The sequence below is a fragment of the Typha angustifolia genome, chromosome 1, assembly GCF_048772165.1.
Source record: "Typha angustifolia cultivar Huaian chromosome 1, ASM4877216v1, whole genome shotgun sequence".
In the NCBI taxonomy this organism is placed as follows: Eukaryota; Viridiplantae; Streptophyta; class Magnoliopsida; order Poales; family Typhaceae; genus Typha; species Typha angustifolia.
The window spans coordinates 548325-573120 of NC_133239.1; the positions used below are offsets into that span (position 1 = coordinate 548325).

The window sequence follows — 24796 nt, forward strand, 5'->3', positions numbered from 1 at the left end:
GAGAGAGAGAGAGAGAGAGAGGGAGGGAGTTTTAACCGGGTTGGCTTTTGCCTAGGGTTTTGGGCCCAGGTGTGGGGGCGGAGATAGCGAGAGATGAAGCGAGATTTTAGGTGAAACGCGCTCGATCCGACGGTGTCGGCGCATTAGATCGGACGGCCGATGATGTGTTTTCGGGGGAGGAATTTGGTCGTAATTCAATGACGAGATTGAGGGGGTTCCGGATTCGCTTCGGATAAGTGGAATTTTGAGCATTTAATGAGTGGGGTCTTCGTTTCGCCAACTGGATACGGTGATTTGGAATTACACGGGGGACGTTCTTCCAAATTGGAAGGTAGTTTGGTGTTTAAATATTAAAAAATTAATACATTTCTTCAGTAAAACCTTTTTTTCGTGCATCTTTTAATTTGACTACTCCTACGATTTATACTATTCCTGATACGTTACAACTAAGATACTGCTTAAATTATTCCTAACATCCCCCACGCTGCTCATGTGGAGTGTTTCTTTTTCTACGAATGTCCAATTTATTCTCCTCTATTCTACGAAGAAAGATCTTTCATATCTCTTATCATGTTAACAACAACCATTACATATTCCCAAATAATTCTCCACAGATTCAAATTATACTCTAACTTAATTAGTAGCTGTATGAAATTATATTAAATTGTATTAATTTTTTTGGTGCTTAGAAAATTAGAATCAAAATTGTGACTTTAAATATAAAAAGCAACGGAGGGCTGACGCGGTGACGCTTCTTACTGAAGCCGTGACGTCAAGACGGGCATTCTTCAGCAATGCCCCTGAGAAGCTATTAAAATTACGAGACGGCCACTCCGAAGCTGGCGTGTCGCCGACCTGTTGCAACGATCGTGGCAGCTGCAGCCGGGCGTGTCGGTTGTCCTCCGAGCCCTGAGGCCGACGTCCGCCGTGACCCACGTGTCGAGATTTCATCCGTCCGATGCCGAGCACGGCGGCAGGGTACGTGTACGGCGGATCAGAGCACTGCTCGTCCGTAGCCAGGCGGCATCATTAGCCGTCGGATTCGGGGCCTGGATCAACCATCGCCCGTCTCCGACGTCACCTCCGTACAGTAACTCAGACACGGTGGGCCCCCCCTCCCCTCGCACGCGCGGGAGAAGGAGAATTTTAAAATTAAAAAGTTAAAAAAAAAAAAAAGCATTTCATTACGAGCATATGTCTCTCAAATTTATAATCTAAATTAGCCACACCAAAATTCTATTTTAAAAACAGACCACAAATAAGCTCTAAATCATCCTTATATAGAACTCCAGTTAAAAATATTTTTACTTAGTATTAAAATCTAAATTTGGCACGTGCGAGAGGGGACATAGTAGGATGCTGGGGGGGTCTCTTCGTATTAAATTCTGGCGAGGTTTGGTGATTTCCGAGGGGGTGAGAGCCGAGAGGAGAGGGTGAAGGTCATGATTGGGTTGGGGTCGAATAGGATTAACTATTCAAGGGGATGTGTCTTCTTATTCCTGGGAAAACGGAGATAGAATTGGGTCGTTTTGTCTTTGGCTTGGTGTAATAAATGCTGGGTCACATGGATATGACCGGTCATTAGCCTGTGACTCTTGTGACCTTTCACTCCAAAGATCTGGATTTTAATTGGCTCCTTATCCGATCTCATATCCATAGAATGGAGTGCTTATTCTGTTCACTGAATTTATACGGGAGTTTATCCTTGGGCTATTCTGGGGTGCTTTATCCTAGTATTGGGCTCGGCCCAAATAATTCCATGAGATTTATCGTTAGGTGGTGGTGGTCGAGCTGTTCGCTTTTGTCCCTCCTAAAGATATCAAATGAACGTCCTTCGTATACTTAATAAGTCTGCAGCTCTCTCGTTTAAATTGTTAAGATCTCAATCGTCGGCGCCGGTTTCTATACAGAGTGTTGTTGTCGACCCAGACATCAGTAGAGTGAACCAACTTATTGATTGCTACTCGAGATCTGGCGATTTGGTTTCCGCGAGGAAGATGTTCGATGAAATGTCGCGAAGAGATGTTGTTTCGTGGAATTCAATTATGACCGCTTATGGTCGGGAAGGTCAGTATAATGAAGTGTTGCGGATGGTTTTGGAGATGCACTCACTTGGGTTGAGGCCCAATTATACTTCTGTTTCCACTGTGCTTTTTGCTTGTGCAAAGCTGAGAGCGTTGAGGCAAGGGGAACAGATTCATGCAATATCGATCAAGACGCAATGCTCGGCAAATGTTTTTGTGGGTACTTCTCTGATCACGATGTATGCGAATTGCAGTGTGTTTGACTGTTTGGTCTGGGTTCTCGACGGTATCGATAGTCCAAGTATTGCCACGTGGAATGCGATGATCTCGGGCTATGTGCTGAATCACCGGATTGGTGATGCTCGTCGAGTTTTTAATCAGATGCCAAGTCGTAATGTTGTGTCTTGGACCGCCATGATTAATGGGTTTATCAAGGTTAAGAAGGTGAGGACTGCATTTGAGTTGTTTCATTTGATGCCTGTCAAAAATTCTGTATCATGGTCTGTAATGTTAGGAGGATTTGTTAGTATTGAGCAATATGATGAGGCAATTAAATTGTTTATTTATATGATCAGGAACGGAGTCAAAGCTACTAGAGCTGTTGTCATTAAGGTAATAACTGCATTTTCTGGTCTAGAAAGTATCAGAGATGGTAAAACTATTCATGGATATGTTATAAAATCTGGATTTCATCTTGACCAAAGCATTGAGGCCTCCTTAGTTCTAATGTATTGCAAATCTTTGGACATGAAAGAAGCAAGGTTAGAATTTAACAAACTGGAAAGCAAGTATATTGGTTCATGGAACATTTTAATGCATGGTTACATAAACCAGAAGAAGGTACATGAGGCCAGGAAATTGTTTGATAGTATGTATAAGAAGGACAGGATCTCATGGAACTCTATGATAGACGGTTATCTGAAAGATAATAGAATTGATGATGCTCTTGAGTTGTTCTGGAAGATGCCCGAACCAACAATGGAAGCGACCACTTCCTTGATATCTAGTTTTGTGGATAATGGAAGGCTTGAGGAAGCAGAAAAGTTGTTCAACGCAATGCTTCAATTAGATGCGATGGCATATACAGCTATGATATACGGTTATATGAAGGAAGGATTATTGGAAAATGCATGGGAGCTTTTCCACAAGATGCCTGTAAGGAGTTGTGTAACATATAATGTTATGATATCCGGTATGTTGCGTCTTGGAAAGGTTACCGAAGCTTACAAACTCTTTAAGAAGTGCCCTGAGAATGATGCTGCATCTTGGCATTCTTTCATAACTGGACTTGTCCAAAATGGTTTATTTGCTGAGGCATTTCTATTCTATAAGAAGATGGCAACATCTGATATAAGCCCAAGCGAGTTGGTTATAGCTAGCCTTCTCAGTTCTTCCTCACAGCTGTCTATGTTGATCCTTGGGCAGCAACTTCATGCAGTTGCTGTCAAGCTTGGTTTGCAGTTGTACTTGATAGTTGGAAATTCACTTATAAATATGTACTGCAAATGTGGGGATATGGCCATAGCTAAACAAGTATTCGATGGCATGGCCGAGCGTGATATTGTGACATGGAATACAATGGTTTATGGATATGCTTTAAATAGTCTTGGTGAAAAGGCTATCCAAACATTTGAGAATATGAAGAAGACGTCAATCAAACCTGATGAGGTCACACTTCTTGCTATACTTTTTGCTTGTAGTCATATGTGCCTTTTGGAGGAAGCTCACCACTACTTCAGTTCCATGGAACATGATTATGGAGTTGTACCTAAATTACAACATTATGCTTGTATGGTTGATCTTCTATGTCGGAAAGGAATGGTTGAGAAGGCTGAAAGGTTAGTGAAGTCAATGCCTTGTCAACCGGATTCTGCTGTGTGGACTTCATTGCTAAGTGGCTGCCTATTGAATTGGAACGATAAATTGGCAGAGCATGCAGCAAATCAGCTATTTGCATGTGATCAGAGGGACCAAATGCCATATTTGCATCCTATCAACATATATGGATCGGTTGGGAAATCGAATAACATGGGATCTTTCAGGAATAAATTAAAAGAACTTTATTCAAACAAGCAACCTGGTTGCAGCTGGATTTAGAATTTCATCAACTGTAAGTCATTCTACAATCTCAGTCTACTCGCTAAAACTAGTTTTTCCACTGAAGGAACCTTCAGAAACTATAGTTGTAGAGTTTAAGACAACAAATTTTCTTTCTTATTAACAGTGTAACTTCCTTCCAAGAGAGATGATTACTTTTATTTGTTTTCCATAGCATTCACCTTAGAGAACAAGTTTTTAATATTTGTTCCTGGCCTTCATTAACAGAGTCACAAGACTCATCCAGTTAAAACGTTGATAATAAATTCACAAGTCTCACTTATTTTCTTTCTACTCTAATCATGGATTGCAATGTTTCGTTCTTTTAGGTGCTTGTCGAGGTCCCAACTCCTCAATGTTAAAACGTGAGAAAAATCTCTGGCATGACCTTCAAAAGGGCTTTGGCATGTTATGAGGTTAATCGAAGACAGTCAGATTGTGGTCTCGAGGAATTGAGGTTCCGAAGATGGAGGGCTGTGTCAAGCGCTATCCATGACAGAATCAGGGACTCGGCAGCAGTTCTTGCAATGATCAGCACTTGATGTTTTAGCCAAACTCATAACTAGAAGGTACAAAATTTCATATTTGAACTAATAAGAATACGCTGGTACAAATCTAAAGTTCTGACCTTTACTTCTCAGGGAAGAAGGGCTAAAGAAAATATGGCAGTGGATTGGATCTTTCCAGTTAAACAAAGGTGAAGTTAGATGAATGATAGATGATTCAGAACCACTGAACGGGGAATGATCATTTTGCTGGATCTGATTTTTCCTTTCCTTTTCTTTATGATCTAGCAGTGGATTAATGTCTTTCCTCTTGGTCAGGAAAACCTTCGAGAGAGCTTTGAATTCAGTGTTCCTTTAACGCAAGCTTCTTGTAAAGAGATAACTTGTACACATTCACTTGTTCTTCTGCTGTATATATATTTTTTTAAGAAAATAAAAAATTTATTGATTACTCATTGTGATTACAAAACAAAATTGTTCGCCAAATCTTTAGCCTAATGTTTTTGGCCAATCTTCAACATTAATTTTGGTTAGAATACAAAAGGAGAAAAAAGAATAAACATTTTTGTATGACCCCCATGTAACTGACTGAACTCGACTCTTCCACAGCTTCTATTGACCTCTTTAAAGGAAAAGATAAAGAGGGAACTACAATTGTGAGTCACCACTGTTGTCAACTTCATCATGCTGCTCAAATTTGAACCATTTCCAATTTGAATATACCGTAGACTCGTCATCAAATGGAAGTGTATCATTCAGCAGGGGCTCTGGTTTATTGGTTGCAGAAATGACTGGAAGCCTTTGTCTGTATCTTTTTGCCATCTCCTCCGCCTCGGAAAACACCCTCTGTGATTAGAGAAGCAAAAATAGCGAAGAACAAATAAACATCCAAAAAGAGATGGAAGTGACTGCAAGAAGAGCAGATACATAATCAACAAGGAACAGTGAGATCTCACCTCCCTATTTGAAAGAAAGAGTCCAGGCTCACTTTCAATATCTGCAATGCTGTAGAGCAAGTAACAAGGGTAATAAAAATAAGCTCAGAAAGTCGATACTTCTTCCTAGCTGATGATATAGCAAATCAGGGAGAGCCAGGTTTAACTAGTATTAATTATTAGTCATGCTAATTTACAGGAGCTGTGTGCTTGGATAAACTTTATGAAGAAATAGAAAATAGATGAATTTCTGAGTGCTTTCAAATAGAAAGTCGTGCATAACCACAGACAACAATCAATGTAAATTAAAGCACGGAAAAGGAATGACCTAATCAAGGCACACCTGAGGGAAATTTTGTCTGGGTACATTGACTTGACGACAAGAACCTTCACCTCCTCATCCACTTTTAGAATGTCACTTACGGATGTTACACGAGCACGGCTAATGTTTGAGACATGCAGTAATCCACTGCGACAGAAAACCAATTATTAATTAAGGATGATAGAAGAATTAAATAGAAACAGGACATGAAGACTTGCAATTGATGCCAATTAGCCAGCCAGCTGTGGAAAAAAAAGGGGGCACATTCTGCAACCTCATGAGTTGAAATGATTATGGCTTTTTAGATAATCCATTTACAAACTATTGATTTTTCAAGGCTATCAACAGATTCAAAATGCTTCCATAAAATGTAACAAGAGATTAATACACCCCAAGGTGATGAAGAACATCTATTAATGGGATAAAGGAAAGGAAAAATGGAGTGGTTCTAGTGCTAAAGTTGACATCACAAGCTTCCAGCTCAAGAAGTAATAAAGGGAATAGTTGCAACATTTAGGTGCAAATCCTTACCTCCTACTAGTCTCGCCTATCCGAATTTGGGCACCATACGGAAAAATTTTGCGAACGGTTCCTTGTAAAAGAGTTCCTTCTTTAAGGTACATCATCTCCTGTGAAAAGAACAAGGACAATGAGAGCATATGCAAATTTGAAAATAGACACGGGATAATATTGATTTTTGACAAAAGGAGTAAGTTGTCAAAGAATGGCCAATCTAAAGAACTAACCCAGGCTTCTCTCTCACTAATTATCAGGTCATTAGTCACTTCATCCATCCTGCAAATGCGCACATGTATCCTTCGACCAACCTGCACAAAGTAGAATCATCCAATTTTCCTTGAGAACATATCATAACGAAAAGTCAACTTTAATAAGTCAGTCCATAGAAGAAGATTATATACCCTAATATTTATGGATGGAATAAGGGAATCACAGAAATAGATAATTTATCAGATAGAAATAATTCCATTAAGGCACTTACATTATTTTTCAAATCTGTGAAGTTGTTCACTCTATTCATTAATTCAGCTTTAGGAAGGAATGCTCTTAGTCCCTGAAAATCAAGTGAGTGAAATCAGTTACTGTAGTATCATAAAGGCATCATTGTAACTTTGGATATGATCGAATAAACTAAGACCTCGATTCTTGTAAGGAGACCACCAGTATTCCACTCGGAAATTTTAACTTCAATAGGCTCATTGAGTTGCATAATCTGCATGAAGTACATAAAACCTCATCTTTGGCAATATTATTCAAAAAATGAGCACTACGAATATCTATCATGAGTTCATGACTATCAGATGATACAATACCAGGACTACACTAGGAAAAATGGAGCATCTCTAATCATCTATAAAGCAGATTGAAGAAGACATGGACTAGCTCAGTTTGAGGCGAAGCTTTTTTTCAAGTCTTAATCCATTCCATTGTCCAAGCTGATGTTGATGAATGCTGAGCAATCATAAGCAATTAATTGCTGAGAGGGTTCAATCTTAGAATGGCTTCACCTATACAATCCAATTTGAATAAATCTATTTCTTGAGCATCATGGGGCAAATTGAAATGAATGGGAAAATGAGACCTTTATACTATGTCTTGTTCCAAGATAAATATTAGCAGAAAATACGCCAATTCTACTGAAATTACTACCAGACAAAACCGAAAGATCAATTCCAACCTAGTGTTTCCTTTAGTTAATCCCAATCCAAGCAAAAGTTAATTCATGTCCAATGATAACAACCATAAACAAGTACTTACACACTATAAAACATTCAAATTCGCATGGGGATAAGAAGAAGAAGATTAGAACCTGCCTCACTCGTTGCCAGGCAACTCTCCGAAACATCCTTCTCATAGACAATAGCGGCCGCCCGCTAAGTGTTCGACCGAGTACCTCTGCGAAGATAACAGTGCCAACATCGACAACAGGCCTCCCCGGCACCCTCTTTCTACTCAATGCCTCCTCATCCTTCACAACTCCAACCTTCCCACGAACCAAGAACTCCTCGGCGTTCTCCTCGACGTCGCAAAGGAGATACGGCAGCTCATCTTTATAAAGTGGAAGAACCTCTTTGGTCAGCATCGTCCCAAGCATGTCCGCACCAATGCTCACATCAAGCTTTTTCTCGTTCCCAGACACGATCACGCCGACCACCAGATCCCCGGGCTTCGGGTCGTAGTATTCGACAGCCACTTTCATGGATTCCGCCTCTCGCTTCTCATCGCTGTCCAGGTCCGTGCTCGAACCTGTGGCCTTGAAGAAATTGAACAATGGGGCTAGTGTTTCCTCTCGCTCAGGTGGTACGGTAGGACTGGAGGCTTCTTCGTCGGCCACGAATGGGATTGGTGATGGTTTCCCAAGCAATTCGAGATCGGCTTCCTTAACATAGGCGCCATCGTCGATTTGGGAGGATTTGGTGACATGGGTTCGTCTCAAGATTGGATTTCTAGGAGAGACGGAGAAGAGGAGAAGGTTGTGAGAGGTGGAACGAGGAATTCTTCTTGGGATGGCTCTGGTTTGTTGAGGTAGTGGCGAAGGTAAGCAAAGGTTTCGAGCTAAGAGATGGCTTCGCATTTCTTCTACACACACCAGTGGAGTGCGTAATACGGTATACCTTCGTTGGTTATCGTTATCTTTGTTATTACAATATGGCTGGCTTTGGATATGGGCTTGGGCTTGGGCTTGGGCTTGGGCTTAGGCTTTCTAAAATATGATTTTTTTTTTCATTTTTTTTATCAAATTACTTTTGATAACAAAATTTAAAAAATAATTGAGTAGACAATATATTAGTTATAAAATAAAATTATAAATACTAATTTATATTAAATCAAAGGAAAGGACGATAAGACTAATACGAACATTTTATAACCCTTATCTTAACTATCTGAATCAAACATTATACTTATCTTTTATTTTTTTTATCCGGTACAGCATGATGTATTTAAAAAATAAATAAATAAAAAAAACGAAATGTAGTTGAGGACAATTGGTACATTTTTTGTAATAATTCTGACATGTCATTTAAATACATCATGCATGGCCATCACTGATCAACAGGCTACACAACTCACATGAATCTACGTAGAGTATTTCTAGAAATCTGCATGGAATACCATGCATGCACATGGGTTGCTTGATATACTATAGTAGACCGACCATTGTTAGCTGCTTCCCAAAGTTATCTGCAGATCTCTTGATCCCTGCTCTCCAGCGATGATGGCATGTTTGGCCTCCCACACCCATACATACCCTCCTCAATCCTCATCATAATACTCACTAACAAAATAAAAGCCATCTCTTATTACCAAGTCTGAGGCCATTACTGCACACTGCTAGCTGCTATCCTCTGCGCACCTTTTAAAGACTAGGATTCAGCCATTGATCATCTACTGACACCATCTGTATGCCATATGCATCATCAGCAGGATGGATCACGGATTTGATCCATTCCACTGAACAATTTTCTCGTACATAGCTATATACTCATTTAATAGTTCTTTGCATGCATTGTAGTCACGGGTGGCCAAGTAGTAATAAATATATTATAGATCAAGGAGAAATTAATAATTAAAAAAAAAGGCAATCTTTTTAGTAGAGGAAGGGTAGATATTTATATTCTGACACTTGGTTGTTACTTTTAAGACGTGCATCTTTCATTTAATTGGCTCATTTATCACTCGGATCAGAGAACGCCTGCACCTTAATTATATCATCATCTTATTTCAAATGAATCCATTTATAGTAAGATGGATGGGCCCACCTTCTATAATGACCAATTACACCTTTTTCTTTTCTTTTTTCTTTCCATAATTAATGTTGTCTTGATAGTGGGAATTTCCAGACTCGTTGATCGATCACCAGGCCTTGACGGGGTAGCGATGGATGCAATCCTTCCAGGGGTTATCAGAATCCAAGCACGAATCTTTCAGTGACGTCCAGACCAAGCTGCAGGCTTTGAACCCGGTGCCGAACGCCATCATCCAAACCTTATCGCCCTTCTTGATCCGCCCCTTTGCCTCGAAATACGCGAGCTCGTAGAAGATCAAGCTGCTTGAGGTGTTCCCGAACCGGTGCAGGGTCATCCGAGCCGGTTCGGTCACACTCTCGTCGAACCGGAGGATCCGGCTCACCGCCTCGATCACCGCCTTGCCCCCTGTGTGCACGCACACGTGCTCGAACGTCTGGGTGAAGTCCGGCACATGTGGCTTCCCCTCCCGCTTCGCCCACCCCGCCGCCTCGTGCCACGCGTGCTGGGCGAGCTGGCCCCACGTCAGCACCTTGGGGGCCAGCGACCGGATGTGGGTGCGGAGCCCCTCCCCGGCCACGCGGATCAAGTCCTTGGTCAGCGCGATGCCCATCTGGCCTTCCTCGTCCTCCTCCTGGTACGCGGCGTGGTGTGCCGCGTCGTCGGCGCCGCAGTGGGTCCGGAGCGCCCGGGTCAACACCATCTTTGCGCCGCCGCGCCTCGCCGGGTCGTTGGTCAGTAGCGCCGCCGCCGTGCCCACCCGAAAGATGCAGTTCGTCACCAGCATCGAGCGGTTGTCCCCGAAGTACCAGTTCAAACTAATGCTCTCCGTGATTACCACCAAGGCGTATCGGATCCTACGACTGCTCGATAGGATCCGACCCGCGAGGTCGATGGAAGCCGCGCCGGAGCTGCAACCCATACCCGTTAAGTTATAACTAGCGATGGTCTCCCGAAACCCGTAGTGGTTTATCAATATGGAAGAAAGCGAGGGGCAAGAGGTAAACGATCCGCATGTCACGATCAAGACGTCGATGTCGGAGACGGCGACGTTGGCCTTAGAGAGGAGCGCGTCAACGGCGGAGAACATGCCCTCCTCGGCTTCCTGGATGGCCGACTTGAGCTTCGCCTCGTAGTCCGTTTGGAATAAGAACGGCGGCGCGTAAGTCTCGTCGCCGAGCCCGGACTTCAAGTAGATCCCGCGCATGAACTCCTCGCTCTTCTTGGAGAAGCGGCGGCTGCGCTTGACGAAGTACTGCGACACCTCGAAGCTGCACTTCCGGTCCGTGTCGGGGAGGTAACAAGAGTAGTCGAGCAGTAGAACTTCGCGACTGCGCCGGTTATAAATATACAAAAGCAAAAGGACTAAACTGCAAAACAGCAGCGACACAAAAGCTGCTCTGTTTTGAGATACGTAAGACGCCATCTTTGGGCTAAGTAGAAAAGTGGAGGTGGAGGAAAGGAGTGCATGGAGAGTAAGGGTGAAGGCCAAGAGGAAGAAGAAGGAAGCTTGGAGGAGTTGGATTGGGGTGAGGGGAGATAGAAGAGTATTGGTCCTCATGTTGAGATTCTTGGTAGGAGAGCAAGGAGTAGTGTGGTTGGGTTTTTATACGGCAAAAGGATCGATTGATGTCGATTCATCATTACTCCAACCACTCACAGGACTGAGGGTGGGAGCAGTAAATGGCACTTGAATGGGAAAAGGTTTTAGATTGAGAGGATTTTATACTTTGCGGGGAAAGAAAAACAAATAAGTACTTGGTAGTAGTCGGGGTTTCTGTGAGCTATATAATGTGAGAGACGAGTTGATAGATATCTAGAAGACCGCGCGAGGAATTCGTCCTTGCTTCTTGCTCACACTAATGGATGTGCAGAGAGTGGATGGCAGTAAGGCAGTGGTTGTCTTGGAGTTATTAGCATCAATCCGGATGTAGCTAGCCAGCTTTTCACATGCACCAATCTTTGGAATTCTGATAATATATATATATATATATATATATATATATATATATATATATGGGTATGGGTTCCCATCTATCCTTAATGTTGTTAAAGTTGTCAATTGTCGAGCTAACGTGTTTTGATTTTGATTTCTAATTTTTTTACTCTAGGCTTAAGTACGAGAATATTGCTTAATCTTGGTGATGAAAGATACCAAGGAATATTACTTAATCTTGATGTTGATGATTATTTTAAATTCTTTCAGTAATAACACCTTAATTAATTAGAACATTCTGAAACAAAACGCTTTACGTGAGTGGGCATGCATGCGTGAGTTCTTTTCTGCGTTGGCGATGCCATTGGCCAACAATTAATTACGTGTCGCACACATCACGAGGCAAAGAATCATAAAATTACACGCCTTTTATTTGTAATTTATCCATGATTTTTTTTTAAAATCCAAGATGTTATGTGCAACGGTAAATAAAGCTCGATCTCGTGAAAATTAGCAGTGGGGGAAACTTTGTGCTTTAGATGTGGTGGATTGATTACTAATTCACAAGAGTGTCAACTTTTATTTCGACAGGTCAACCCAATAGAAACTCGAGAGTTAACACGAAGAATTAAGGAAAGTATAACGTATCAAAGCCGAGTAAGGTTTAGAGCATTCAATGTGATTGTTGTTGATAACTACCCGGTGTTGGAAGTCAGATGGGGCGGCTACAAGATAAGGTTAGGTTAAACGATAGCGGTTCCCATTTAATAGCTAAATGTAAGTATTTAGGATATGTTAGTTGCACCTAGATACTTCCTAAAGAAGTCAATTGATGTAAATAATACCTAACGTTGCGTTAGTGTAATAACATCCATGCGATTGCCTACATCTAACATAAAGACCAAGAAGCATTGACTCGGAGAAGAGCATCAATCATATGTTGGTCATATTTACAAATAAAAAGGATACTACTTAGAAGCAATTCTTTGAAAATGACAAGATACTCCTACAATAGGTATTGGAAATGGAGAGTGTAAAGATTAATTAAGAATATTGTTGTTTAAGTATACATTCCCAATAAAATAGCTGCAAAATGTGGTTAAACTATACCACACCAAGTTAATAAGAATTCATGTGCAAAATATATATATATATATATATATATATATATATATATATATATATATATATATATTCTTAGGTAACTATGGTTAGCAGCATGCACTATTTTTGGGTAACTACAACGAGCGGTGCAACTTCATTTAAGAGGGCATGTAGCATTGTTCAGCTTGGTGAGAGTGGGATTTTCTTTTTAAAGATCTAAAATAAATGCCTTCCTTGAGATGTCACGGCAGCTCGGGATGCTAGTCCAAATTCCAAACTTGGATGTGACATGTGGGAAAAGTAGGTTTCAAATATATTTATGTTATTAAGATGGGAGATGTGACATTTATCTTCTAACCCCTTAATTTATGATATGTCCTTCTATTTCCTTCCTTTTGATCAAATATGCAAACTGTTTGTATTGTGACGTAGAATATGAGTCCATCATCGCGATGTTAGGTTCTACTGGCCTTCTCTCTGGATTCTAGTGCAACTTGAAGTGCATGCATGCGTAATATGTAACTTGGTTTCTTTGTTTTGGGTGAAAGTTAAAAATAAAAATTATGTCATTGAAGCAATGACTCGTTGGTGCTTGCACGAAGAATGCGATCGAGCGAGTGCTTGGTACCTGTATAATGTCATTTAACATCGGAATATTGCCAGTTATCTTTCTATATATCAAATCATATATATATATATATATATATATATATATATATATATATATATATATATATATATATATATATACAGTGGCGAGTACAAGTAAAGTGGTATCAATTCACTATTGTAAGGCTTCTCATGAAACCTAGGACAATATCGGACATGCTTCTTGTCAGCAATGGCACGTGAGTATGTCCGATCGTTGTCTTGCCGGCGGACACGCGTCGGTCAACAGGGTGGGGATTTGTATATCCTCGGGCGAGAGAGAGAGAGAGAGAGAGAGAGAGAGAGAGAGAGAGAGGATAAGGAGGGAGATGGCGGAGTTATTCGTGAAGCAAGCGGCGATATACGCGGAGGCGAGGATGACTTATCCGAGGGATTAGTTCTCTAAGCTCGCGTCCCCGACAACGCATCGCGAGTTGGCGTGGGACGTCGGCACCGGCACCGGCAACGGCCAAGCTGCCGTCGGCGTAGGCAAGATCTTCTATTTTAGTTATTTATCCATAACGAAAGGACTTTTTTCTGAATAACTAGTATAAGAAATCACTATTTGTCATCTGCCCATCATCTGTGAGCAGGTAGCCGAGCACCACGAGCGAGTGATAGCGACGGACCCCAAAAGTCCGATATATCCCCACCCCGCTATCCACCCCGGACAACGATATTTTATGAAGGCACCGTCCGTCGATCTGGTCAAAGTAGCCGACGCCGTACACTGATTCGATCTCCCCCGCTTCTATTCCCTCGTAAATCGCGTACTACGGAAGCCCGGAGGAGTTATCGCGGTTTAAATAATCTAACTACGATATCCACCCTTTAGAGGACATCATGCGGCCCTTATTCGAGGACACTATCCCGTCCCGCGTCGGGCCCCTCGGGCCTGGTACGCGTTTGACGGGTATCGGACCCTTCCATTCCCATTCGAGCCAGTCGTCTGGTTCGGATCCGAGGGAGATCCGATAAGCTTGGAATTGGAACAGGAGGTTTGTCTTGGTGGCTTCGTTGCAATGTTAAGGTTCGTGGTCTTGGGGTGGTCACTATGCGTGATTTGCTTGGAATAATTTATTGAGGTCTAAAATGGCAATCCGATCGAGTGACATAACGGGTCTAACTTTCTCCAATATCGCATCCGGATCCAATTCACTTGTATCCAGGTTTATATAGTATGGGTTTAGGTGGTCCAGGGACAAGGAGGGTGTAAAGCCTGGCATGAGTTGGGCCGAACCCAAGCCCATCCGGCCTGAGTCCGGTTCTCTTTCGGCAGGGCTACGCTAGGCTCTCCCACCGTCCCACCAGTCCACGATTACACCCGCATGGGCCGCGCGTGCAAAATCTCGTCTCCTTCCACCGGTCGTTGGAGTTCTTAAAACCCTAAAAAGCGAACGACCTCTGGGCTCACGTTCTGGATTGCGTCCGCTATCTCCTTTGCAGCTTCGGAATTATCGGAGGTTTTGTTCGATCTTGCGTTGCCTTCTTTAAAAGTAATTCCATCATTGATCGAATCTCTTCGGAGAATCCATACAACTCGGGAATTGGATTGTGCTTGCTGCGATCATTGGCAAATTCGATTGTGATCTTCTTACGTTATTTGATATTCCTTGCGCTTTTATTTCATTAAATGGATCCGGATTCTGTTATTGATTTTATGAAATGGGCTCAATAATGTTTTTTTTAGTTGGCTGTGAATCGGGACATATCGAATTGGCTCTTTAATAAAATTGGGTACTATTATATCTTTTGATGTGCCTGTTTTGTTACTAGGTCTTCATGGTTGGATTCCAGTGAAAGGAAGGGTTTTTAGGCAATTTCGTATGGGCGCCCCGAAACAGAAGTGGACGCCGGAGGAAGAAGCGGCTCTAAAAGCCGGAGTAGTTAAGCATGGGGCTGGAAAATGGCGCACGATATTGAAAGATCCGGAATTTAGCAGAATCTTACATTTGCGGTCAAATGTCGATCTCAAGGTATGTCTTTGCTAATTCTTTTATAACTTGATTCATCGAGAAAAGTTACTATTGTTTATTCAATGTTCTCTACATGGAAAATATCTAGCATGGTACTTAATAGAATGCACCTGATGTTTTTTTTTTCTTTTGAGACAAGGAGTGCACCTGATGTTAAATACAGATATCGGATAAGAACATTTGATATCTATTAAGTTTGTCCCCTTTACTGTAATGGACCAGGACAAGTGGCGTAACATGAGTGTGACTGCAAGTGGATGGGGATCTCGAGAGAAGGCGAGAATAGCCCTGAAAAAGAGCAAGCGCATTGCTAAGAATGACGATAATCCAATGACTGCCAGTGCAGTTACTCAGAATGTTGATGATGAAATTGTTGATGGCAAGCCTCTTGCAGTGTCTGATGAACCTCTGCAGATTGCAGGCTCAAAGAAATCTGTCTCAAGGTTAGTTTATTCATGGATTGTTTGAATTATAAGCTCTTTATGGCATAGGCTGCATGTGCGCATTTGTTTGCTTCACACTGTCAATGCATAAAAAAAATGATCTATTAACTCCAGGAATTCAGCTTTTCATGGTTTCTCTTTTTCTAGCATGCTTCAGTGCATTTACAACGATGATGGTAATGTAGTAGCATGCAATTGCTTATTTTTTCAGTTATGAATACTTACAAAATGTTCTTCATTTTTATCTACTTTTTAATATTTCACTTATGCAGTTTTCATGTTGATGTGTCTTTATCTAGGGTACTAATAAGTTATCTATTTAATGAGATTCCCTGTGTTATTCTTGCACGCGCTGCACATATTATGTTTCTTTTTAATATCTGTATGATCATTTATTCGCATTATGTCCAGGCTTGACAATCTCATTCTAGAAGCTATAGTGAAGTTGAAGGAACCTGCAGGATCTAACAAGACTGCTATTGCAACATATATAGAGGTCTATATCAACCCATTGTCGGATTTATTTCCTTCCTTCAGTTCAACCTTTATGTACAGAAAACCCACACACCCCTGGGTTTTTTATTTGCATCCTACACTGTCCTGGGAAGCTTCTGAACTATTGGCACATCATAAATATTGATACAACCCACATGCTTTAGACTATGGAGATGACTTATTAACTTCACAAATTTGTATTCCTGTAGGATCAGTACTGGCCGCCTCCTGATTTTAAACGGCTGTTATCTGGAAAATTAAAGTTCTTGACTTCTAGTGGAAAGCTGATCAAGGTATTTACCTAATCTGTCTCATGCACAATACACAATTATGGTTAGATTATTGTGATTTGACATTTTCATTACTTTTCTATTGAACTGTTATATTTAGGAATTATTTTGTTTGAACACGAAACACTAGTATTTGTCTGATGGGCTGTTGATGGCTAAAGAAATTGATTTTTGTGACAGTTTTTGTTCAATAATTTATGTATGTATGACCAAATTTTCTTTTCCGTGAATACGGGGAATAAGTGAAGCTGCATAAAATCAGCTTTTTGGGAAGTCGAAATATTTTCTAAAGTCTAGTAAGCAAAGAGACCCTTATTTTCCATGCTTGGCATGAAATTGAACTGAATGCCCATCAAATGACATTGTTGCCATTTGGTGTCGGGCTGTATGTGCTAAGGTTCTACAGTCACTTTGTTTGGCTTTTCCATCTTTGTTGAATGGATCCTTTTCACCTTCTCCAATTTATGATATTGCCTTTTTTAAATCTTTTGTAGGTGAAGCGGAAGTATAGGATTGCACCCAGTACAGCTTCTTCAGAAGGAAGAAACTCCGAGGTGTTTCTCCCCGAGGGAAAGCTAAGAGAGCCTCCCAAATTCGAAAGCGAGAAAGTTAAACCACTGACAAAGCCTCAAGTTGATGCTGAGCTAGCACGAATGAGAAACATGACTGCACAAGAAGCTGCAGCTGCTGCTGCTCGAGCAGTTGTAGAGGCAGAAATAGCTATTGCAGAAGCTGAAGAAGCATCAAAAGAAGCAGAGGCTGCTGAAGCTGATGCAGAAGCAGCTCAGGCCTTTGCCGAAGCTGCTATGTTGACATTGAAAAATAGAAATGCAACTAAGCTGGTAATGCTCTTGCTTATCATATCCAATTATTGCACTACAGATTTGATAGGCCCCTTTATATGTTATTATGTTTTTCCTCTTCAAGCATCACATGCATATTTCATCATATCAATAAGATGCAAACATTTTTTCAGATGATATTTTCCTCTTTCTGTCAAATACTGACTCACATTTCTTTTCTCAAATCTGGACTTATTATTTATTTATTAAAAATACGTGCAGATGCTTCGAGCTTGATGGCGATCATGTTGGCTATCATATTCATTTCACCTTTTCTAATCCACTTCGTCGGATGTGTCTCCTTATATTTCGTGAGATCTGTTGATATATGGATAGTCTTGTATAGCTCATATATACATGCTTTTTAATCAGTAATGTTGGTTCTTGGAATTTCTATTTTGGTGCACTTATCCTGTCAAGGCCCTTATCATTATCAAGTTCTAGGAGAGCACCAATAATTCCATGCCTACTTTGGTTGACATGTGCTGAAGCATTCAGTGTGGCCTTATGGATCTCTGGATTGCAGTTGAGTACTGCATGAGTTACTCATAGCATAATACGTGGTATGGTGCTTCCAACTGCTGAAATGCTTGTGCTGATGGTAAAATACAAAACAGTAATTCGCAGTCCGCAAGTTTTATTTCGGTTACTGAGGTGCAATCAAGGATACAAAATAGTATATGAATAAGTTGAAGAGTGGTACTTTTTTTCTTGGTCATGTTGCTTTGATCGGACGATTATTTGTGTAAAGAACATCTTCTTAGCTGTCCAGAGTTCAGACATTGTGTAAAATGAAGAACTTATGTAGTTTATATGTGTGTTTTAGTTGTTCCAATCCTTGACATGCTATAATTTATTCATTATATATGTCTTTACCATTCTTAATGCTATTTTTGTAGGATTACTCGTTTCTTTTTTGTTTGTGATCACCGGAGAGCACCAATGCAATTTTGTGCTGGAGTAATAGTTGCCATTGCCATGTATATTTATATGAGCACTTTTTGGTACCATATAGATAATTGTTTATTAATTGGTTTGATAAAAATTTAACTCTTAAGATCCTCGAGGAATGCGATAAATTTAAAAAATATTACCAGTTCAATAGATAATAATAATTATTATTTAATAATTATATTATCTTAATAATTTATTAAATAAAAAATAAATATCTTTTAACTGAGAGTAATATATATATATATATATATCATAATGAGGATATTTATATCTTTTTATAATTAACTTAGATGAAAATTTAATTAAATTTTATATATTTAATTATTTATTATTATTTATATATATCTCTAGTTAGTTTAAGATTAATTTAATTTAAATTTAATAATAGATAGAGATAGAGAATTATATTTAAATTAAAATCTATCTTCAAATAATCAAATTTAAATAGTTTAATATTAAATAATATCTCTTATAATTAAGGTATAATTATATTTATCGAAGAAAAAAACATGTAATCCGAAAGTTAGGTACACGTAATTAATTTTTTTTTGACTTATATGTTTTTTTTTACGTAATATGATTTTAAAATTAATATTGGATATAAAAATCGGCTATTATAGTTATTAGATTAAGATTATAAATTTTAGAGGAGTATTAAAATATTTGTCTATTTTTATATATTTGAAAGAATAGAGTGCATAATGCTAGGTTTGATTTGGCCACAGAGATCACGAGGATGCTCGATGCTGATTACTTTTAGAGCAAACATGCAGTTCATGATTCCATTTCAAAAGAGAAGTTCTTTAATTGCGCAGCAATCCTACAAAAAATCTAGGGCAAGATACTCGTAAAGCACAAACTTCCTAAGATGAGCCAGGAATTTAAATCCAAAAATAGAATCAGGGGCCCCCACTGAAAGCTTACAAGCAGGTAGATCCACCCCCCACTAAACGATCAACTAAATAGTATCCACATGCTTATTCGTTTCTAAACATTCATCTGGATCAGTACAAATATCAAATAAACAAACAAAAATCTCCCAGCCAGATTTTGATGATGGATTGAGACCTGACAGTGATTAAAGTTTGCTGGATCTCCAATCAGATTCAAAAGCCTATCAATTGGATAGTATTTTAGTAGTGCCATATAAATGTTTATTACAGATAGCAGCTTCGCTTTACACGCTTCTATTATTTATTATACACAAGCACAACCTAATATCTTGTACTATGAGCATGAAGATAATAAGAGACTCCGCGAGGACATGGAGCATCCAGAGCACGAAAGATTGGTCAGCTGACTCTGGGTCTGGAATTATGGAAGAATTCTGAGCAGAGCAGCCAATGTTACGGCTGGACTTCTCAGCAAACAGTAAATGGAAACGTTTAGACGTGGAGATCATCGAAGAGAGTCTATGAACGAACAAATGAACATGGAGCACTTCATTAATAGACCTGGTCTGCTGCGGCAAAAACTCATGAATCTGGGATTTGTTGAGGAGGTCCTGAAGCTAAAGGTGCAGACTTGTTCTTCCTGTACTGCTGAAACCTCTGCCTTGCATACTCCATGTAATCAAAGTCGATGTCATTGACATGATCCTGCAAGCAAAAGGTTAAAGTAATGGGGAAGAAGCAACTCATGATGAGGATGGTGATATCAACTGACAATAGGTTCCTACAGATAAGAGCATTTTTTTTTTCAAAAAAAAAGAGGAAATTTATTGGTTGAGGAGCTTACAGAAATTATTCCCCATAGACCCCAGACAAGATGACTTGCCAGAGCATATTTCTCGACACTTTTGAGCAGATTCTCTACTACGACGTTGTCAGGTTTCTCACCTGTTGGAAGGTCAAAGATGTAGACTAGGGAAGTAGGGATTTGAAAACAAGGCTAGCATTAAAGTATAGCAAACAGTAACACATTGATGTTTCGAATGTCGCATCTACCCTACTCTAGTATAACGAAATGAAACAAAGGACCGGTAAAAGGCTGTCAGATTCACTAACGTCAACTCACTTTGAGATTTTTTCCGTTTAATTTGTCTGCATTATACTTTTGTTATTAGCGGACACATTGACTCATTCAAGTCTTATCACGTAAAAGGATCACAATTCATTTGTTATCTAGATATAAAATAATTGAACTTACTAGTATAAAATACTACAGTAGATGTGGAATAAAAAAGTCATGCAGACTTGCGATTATATTGGGTCTCATCTATAAAGGATGCGTCTGAAATTGGAAAAGAAGAAAGAAGAATTGCGATCCTTTAAGTTGATAGGACTTTAACTCGGCAAGGAAGAAGAAGAAAGAAGATTTCCTGGAGTACCCTTTACCCCAACAATGTCGTTCTTAACTCAGCATGCATCTAACTTTATTGGTGTAGGCAATTTGTGTCAATTTAGGAGGACAACAGATTTCAAATATCAATACCTCTAAGATTATGATTTAAAAAAAAAAAAATACAAGCGCCGATGATTTTATAGCATGTCGAGGATAAAAATTCAATCATCAAAATTAAATTTCATTACATACCAGAAGAACTGAGGTAGATCTGTACAAATATTTTACGCTCCTCAAAATCTATCACAAACAGAAACAGCGAGTGAGAAAGGGTACCCACTCCAGGAATTTGAATGCTTGCTGCTATAAGTCAGATTAACAAAAGAGAGTGAAAATGATACATCAACAAATAAATACTAGCAATTAACTACCTGGGTATTTGCTATAGTCCAATATGTGAGGATTGTCTGAGTGATAGTCGGCAGCCATCTCACAGAAGTGATTTGCAAGATCATAGGCAATTGGGTTGAAACTCGCATATTCATAATCCTACACCAAAAGGTTGGACATCCAATTTAATACAAGAAAGAAACTAAAAAATTGCCAACTCCGTCTCAAGTAGGCAACTAATAAAATGCTAAAGAAGTGTTAGGCAAGAAAAAAGGCCAGCAGGAAATGATATTCATTGCTTGAATTAAAAAAAAGATATCTACTTTAAGAGGTAGCCCATAAAAATATGTTGCATATCTGTCGGCAAACCTTGATCCGCAGTCAAACATGGAATGCACTTTTCTTTGAAAAATAAATTCATAAAAGAGTACAAGGATAACTATGTGCCAGCTTGTGACAATGGCCATTTAATACAGTCAATAAATGAGAACTGCACGTCACCGTATCAACACTATCTGAGATGCAGACAATTAGAGAGAAGTTGGCCACAAGTATTACTAATCAACAACAGAAAGGTAAAAGCTGCAAGTAATAAACTCCCATTGCATTGAGCATTAGTGGCCAATAGATGTAAAGTAATCCACATGATGAACAGAATTGGAGATGCAAATACTACAGTTACACTTGGAGACTCACTAGATGGGAAACGCCATATAGACCATCCAGTGGATAGAGGAAAACAAAAACTTACAATGATGGTAACTTGTCTGGTTTCCTCATCAATCATGATGTTACCATACTGTAGATCGTTATGGCAAAATCCTATCATCTGATCCTCACTAGAGAGCTTATTTTCCAAAGCAGATATCTCCTCTTCCATAGTATCCAAGGAAAACTCTTTGGCTTCTTCATCTGAGCAGAGACTCTTTGCTGATTTGAGCCATTTCCTATGGAGTGAAACAAAGGATCAGTAATCGAACTTAACCGAGAGCTTTGGTGGTATATAATGCTCATTAAGGAACTTAAAGAACACCTCAATCTGTTCCAGAGAAACACAGTTTTGTCACCAGGCATGTCGAGATCATGGAACTCCCTCAATTTTGAGGCTATGAGAGCAGATATCTCTGGATCACGAAGGTCACCAGCTAAAAGAGTCTGCAAGCCATAAATACTTAATGTATCACTAAAAAAGTCTATCCGATTATTTATCCAAGTCTCATTCACACCATATTCCAGAAAAAAATTAAAAAAAAAATCTTGCGGCAAGTCAGACATGAGTAGTCTAAATTTGCGGCGGGTAAAACAGAGTAAATTATAAATCTTCACAAAATTTGCTCATAATCTTAAATTTTAAAACTATAAACTCGTAGAAAACGTCCAAGTTTATCAATTACCATACATATCTAAAATCGCATCTCTTATGATTAGCCTCTAATTTGGACAATAAATGCCCTGTTTCTAAGCATCTGAATTCAATTTATAGCATGCCCAACAAGGTAGCTAAGCTAAAGAAAGACACGAATCAAAGCCTTCTTTCCAGAGCGGAAGACAGGAGATGCAAGAGTGAAATCTTACACATGTTATTCTTCCCAAATCTTGATTATCCAACAGTAACTTTGTTCTTGATCAAGGCAAATTGTTGAACGGGGAAAGAAGTAGGAATCGCGTACCCTGGCATGGATGAACTCCTCGACGCGGCCGCTGGGGAATCGAAAGAGGAGTCTGGGCCCCTGGCCATGCTTGGACAAGCACTCGAACGTCTTCACCTCGGCCTCCCGATCGAAGAACACCTCCGTCCCCTCCCCATATAACCTCAGCAGCACCTTCCTCACCTTCGCCTTCGCTTTCTCCTCCTCCCCCTCCTCTCCTTCCTCTCTCTTCGTCTTCCATCTCACCTGGAACACCTCGTTCGTCATCGCTCCCTTCAACGGCACCACCTCCAGATCCTCGCAATCCGCCACGTCGCCCCACTCCGAGGCCAATCCGTGGAGGATTCCTCTCGCCTCCTTCGGGATCTTCGCCTCCTCGATCGCCACCATCTTCGATCGCCTTCCCGCTCGAGAATTCAGGAACCGACTTCAATCGGACTCTTATCAAATAATTCAAGAGAGCGCTCGAAATAGCAGCAGCACTAGTTTGGCAACGAGGAGAGTCGAAGAAGGCGAAGGTAGACGGAAGGAAAGGAGGCAAGAAAAATAACACGTGGCGGCAGGGGACTGGCGGTGACGATGGCAACGGTGGACTTCGACACCCCGCAAGTTGAGGACGACAGAAAGCTCTGCTCTGGCTACCTTTTCTTTTCCCTCGCGCTTCGATGAGCGAGAGAGATATAAATAGGACCCGTGTGGGCCCATTTCTCACTGTACCGATCCAGTCATATTTGGAAACGTGGATGAGCCGGATGCCATGGGCCATGTATAGGACTGGGGTTGTGATGCTCGTGTGACCAAAACGCCCCTGGGAAGAGATGGACCGCCGTCATGTGAACACGATCGATGATGATGTCAGCGAGGGAGAAAGAAGTCTTTAGCGTTGCATGAGATCTAAAGATCAAGTCCTCCCAAAGATTAGTAGAAGCTTTTATTTCAAAGTTTCCATATGACTACGGAAAACTTCTACTAAGTTAATAATATCCCAATTAAAATTAAAGTAAATCCTGTGAATTTTGTACTCGGATATATTCATTTTTATCATACATCATGAGCGTTCTTTAATTCCATACACTATCCCATTGAATTGAATAGTCACCCTTAAGTTTCTTCTCCACAAAAGTCTTCCCTAGCTTTTGCTTTAGTATATAAAATGGTAGCCTTCTTGGATATCAAATTAGAGGCTGAGGTCAAGGATTATCACAAAAATTCTTATTCCCTCTTTCAAAAAGAAGTCTCTGTTTGACTCTCCAATTCTCCACCCAAATCGTTGAGAAAAAGAAAACAACCACTATGGCCTATGGGGCATGGGCAGAGCCATTTTGATTTCTTGTATACCAACCGTTACCCATTTCTTTAGCAAAAATGGTACAACAAAGAGAATCCCCCAACAGTACCCCAGCAAAAGCTCACCTCTGCTTTGGCTTTCATCCTCTGCTGCATGAGAGTGCTATTTCAAGCTCTTGAACAAAGGGCTTCCATTAACTTAGAAAGTAGAATCAACTGTAAAGTACTTGGACTATTATTCTACTTTTTTGCATGTCCAAAAGAGAGGATGTCAATATTAGCAAAGGAAAAAAGAGCCCATAAGCTGGTGGTGTTGGATTCCAAAGAAATCTGGCAGCCAAAGATGAACAGACAAAGGGTATAATTCGGTTACTTTCAATGAATGAACAATATGTATGAAGTGACAAAAGCAGATCATGAACTAATGTGGGCTTCCAATAAACTATGGGAGTAAATTGTAAACTTCCACTTCATTAGCAATCTTCTGCTCTACTTTTAACCCTGTTGTAAAAGATGAATATACACTGAAAGGTTAACATAAGATCTCCTGCATATTTCACTTAACAGTAAAAAAAGTAGTCATTAGATCTCAAGGAAGATTTGGTTTCATCTGGTCTTGTTTTATTTGAGCATCTAACCATCATTCTATGATAAAATCAGAACCGCTTAAAGCACAACGCACAATGGGATGACATCTTTACAATTCCTGACAACATAAATCTCTAATAGATATAGAAAGTAGAGACTCACAACAGTATAAAATGATATACTTTATGGAATTTCAATGATTTCTTTCACTTATGTACGTACAAGAATCAAGACTAAAGAAACAAAAATCCAGAAGAGGAATC

The 24796-nt window shown here is 40.0% G+C and overlaps 5 protein-coding genes and 1 pseudogene across 9 annotated transcripts; 3 read left to right on the forward strand and 3 right to left on the reverse strand.

Annotated features, from left to right (window-relative positions):
• Window positions 1-1633: 1633 nt before the first annotated feature.
• Window positions 1634-4936, forward strand: LOC140766547 (pentatricopeptide repeat-containing protein At3g49170, chloroplastic-like). The gene is made up of 3 exons (XM_073105950.1): window positions 1634-4134; window positions 4451-4690; window positions 4763-4936. The coding sequence occupies exon 1, from the start codon at window positions 1824-1826 to the stop codon at window positions 4119-4121; it is 2298 nt and encodes a 765-aa protein (XP_072962051.1). The 5' UTR covers window positions 1634-1823; the 3' UTR covers window positions 4122-4134; window positions 4451-4690; window positions 4763-4936.
• Window positions 4937-5089: 153 nt separating this feature from the next.
• On the reverse strand, window positions 5090-8499 carry LOC140766555 (protein PIGMENT DEFECTIVE 338, chloroplastic-like). The gene is made up of 8 exons (XM_073105962.1): window positions 7713-8499; window positions 7041-7115; window positions 6885-6956; window positions 6631-6711; window positions 6416-6513; window positions 5906-6031; window positions 5584-5632; window positions 5090-5473 (listed from the first exon to the last, which is right to left on the reverse strand). Exons 1-8 carry the CDS (start codon window positions 8475-8477, stop codon window positions 5276-5278), a joined length of 1464 nt encoding a protein of 487 aa, XP_072962063.1. The 5' UTR covers window positions 8478-8499; the 3' UTR covers window positions 5090-5275.
• Window positions 8500-9603: 1104 nt separating this feature from the next.
• LOC140760282 (3-ketoacyl-CoA synthase 11-like) lies at window positions 9604-11347 on the reverse strand. Its single transcript, XM_073097222.1, has one exon. It carries the CDS (start codon window positions 11207-11209, stop codon window positions 9758-9760), a length of 1452 nt encoding a protein of 483 aa, XP_072953323.1. The 5' UTR covers window positions 11210-11347; the 3' UTR covers window positions 9604-9757.
• A 2128-nt stretch (window positions 11348-13475) lies between these two features.
• On the forward strand, window positions 13476-14417 carry LOC140761070 (uncharacterized; annotated as a pseudogene).
• A 246-nt stretch (window positions 14418-14663) lies between these two features.
• Window positions 14664-18217, forward strand: LOC140761040 (single myb histone 5-like). 3 transcript variants are annotated; one of them, XM_073098216.1, is made up of 7 exons: window positions 14664-14799; window positions 15113-15312; window positions 15535-15755; window positions 16167-16251; window positions 16460-16543; window positions 17035-17382; window positions 17605-18217. In XM_073098216.1, exons 2-7 carry the CDS (start codon window positions 15163-15165, stop codon window positions 17617-17619), a joined length of 903 nt encoding a protein of 300 aa, XP_072954317.1. In that variant the 5' UTR covers window positions 14664-14799; window positions 15113-15162; the 3' UTR covers window positions 17620-18217. The 3 variants fall into 3 exon arrangements, with proteins under 3 accessions (XP_072954317.1, XP_072954325.1, XP_072954332.1); XM_073098224.1 differs by having other exon boundaries at window positions 14711-14832; XM_073098231.1 differs by having other exon boundaries at window positions 14782-14921.
• Window positions 18218-19439: 1222 nt separating this feature from the next.
• On the reverse strand, window positions 19440-23746 carry LOC140761023 (probable choline kinase 2). Of its 3 annotated transcripts, XM_073098197.1 has the most exons (8): window positions 22680-23736; window positions 22043-22164; window positions 21761-21956; window positions 21051-21168; window positions 20872-20919; window positions 20074-20174; window positions 19791-19934; window positions 19440-19688 (listed from the first exon to the last, which is right to left on the reverse strand). In XM_073098197.1, the coding sequence occupies exons 1-7, from the start codon at window positions 23046-23048 to the stop codon at window positions 19812-19814; spliced, it is 1077 nt and encodes a 358-aa protein (XP_072954298.1). In that variant the 5' UTR covers window positions 23049-23736; the 3' UTR covers window positions 19440-19688; window positions 19791-19811. The 3 variants fall into 3 exon arrangements, with proteins under 3 accessions (XP_072954298.1, XP_072954290.1, XP_072954305.1); XM_073098189.1 differs by having other exon boundaries at window positions 19440-19934; window positions 22680-23674; XM_073098204.1 differs by lacking the exon at window positions 20074-20174 and having other exon boundaries at window positions 19440-19934; window positions 22680-23746.
• Between the last annotated feature and the right edge of the window lie 1050 nt (window positions 23747-24796).

Excerpts from the sequence above, each read along its gene's own strand:
- LOC140766547 (XM_073105950.1), top strand. The coding sequence starts at position 1,824 with ATGAACGTCCTTCGTATACTTAATAAGTCTGCAGCTCTCTCGTTTAAA.
- LOC140766555 (XM_073105962.1), bottom strand. The coding sequence starts at position 8,477 with ATGCGAAGCCATCTCTTAGCTCGAAACCTTTGCTTACCTTCGCCACTA. Across the intron at positions 6,032-6,415 it reads ATAGGCGAGACTAGTAGGAG|TGGATTACTGCATGTCTCAA; the intron begins GTAAGGATTTGC and ends TTTCTGTCGCAG. Across the intron at positions 5,633-5,905 it reads CCAGACAAAATTTCCCTCAG|CATTGCAGATATTGAAAGTG; the intron begins GTGTGCCTTGAT and ends CTTGCTCTACAG.
- LOC140760282 (XM_073097222.1), bottom strand. The coding sequence starts at position 11,209 with ATGAGGACCAATACTCTTCTATCTCCCCTCACCCCAATCCAACTCCTC.
- LOC140761040 (XM_073098216.1), top strand. The coding sequence starts at position 15,163 with ATGGGCGCCCCGAAACAGAAGTGGACGCCGGAGGAAGAAGCGGCTCTA. Across the intron at positions 15,313-15,534 it reads GGTCAAATGTCGATCTCAAG|GACAAGTGGCGTAACATGAG; the intron begins GTATGTCTTTGC and ends GTAATGGACCAG. Across the intron at positions 16,252-16,459 it reads CTATTGCAACATATATAGAG|GATCAGTACTGGCCGCCTCC; the intron begins GTCTATATCAAC and ends GTATTCCTGTAG.
- LOC140761023 (XM_073098197.1), bottom strand. The coding sequence starts at position 23,048 with ATGGTGGCGATCGAGGAGGCGAAGATCCCGAAGGAGGCGAGAGGAATC. Across the intron at positions 22,165-22,679 it reads AGGAGTTCATCCATGCCAGG|ACTCTTTTAGCTGGTGACCT; the intron begins GTACGCGATTCC and ends TATGGCTTGCAG. Across the intron at positions 20,175-20,871 it reads GATCTACCTCAGTTCTTCTG|GTGAGAAACCTGACAACGTC; the intron begins GTATGTAATGAA and ends ACCTTCCAACAG.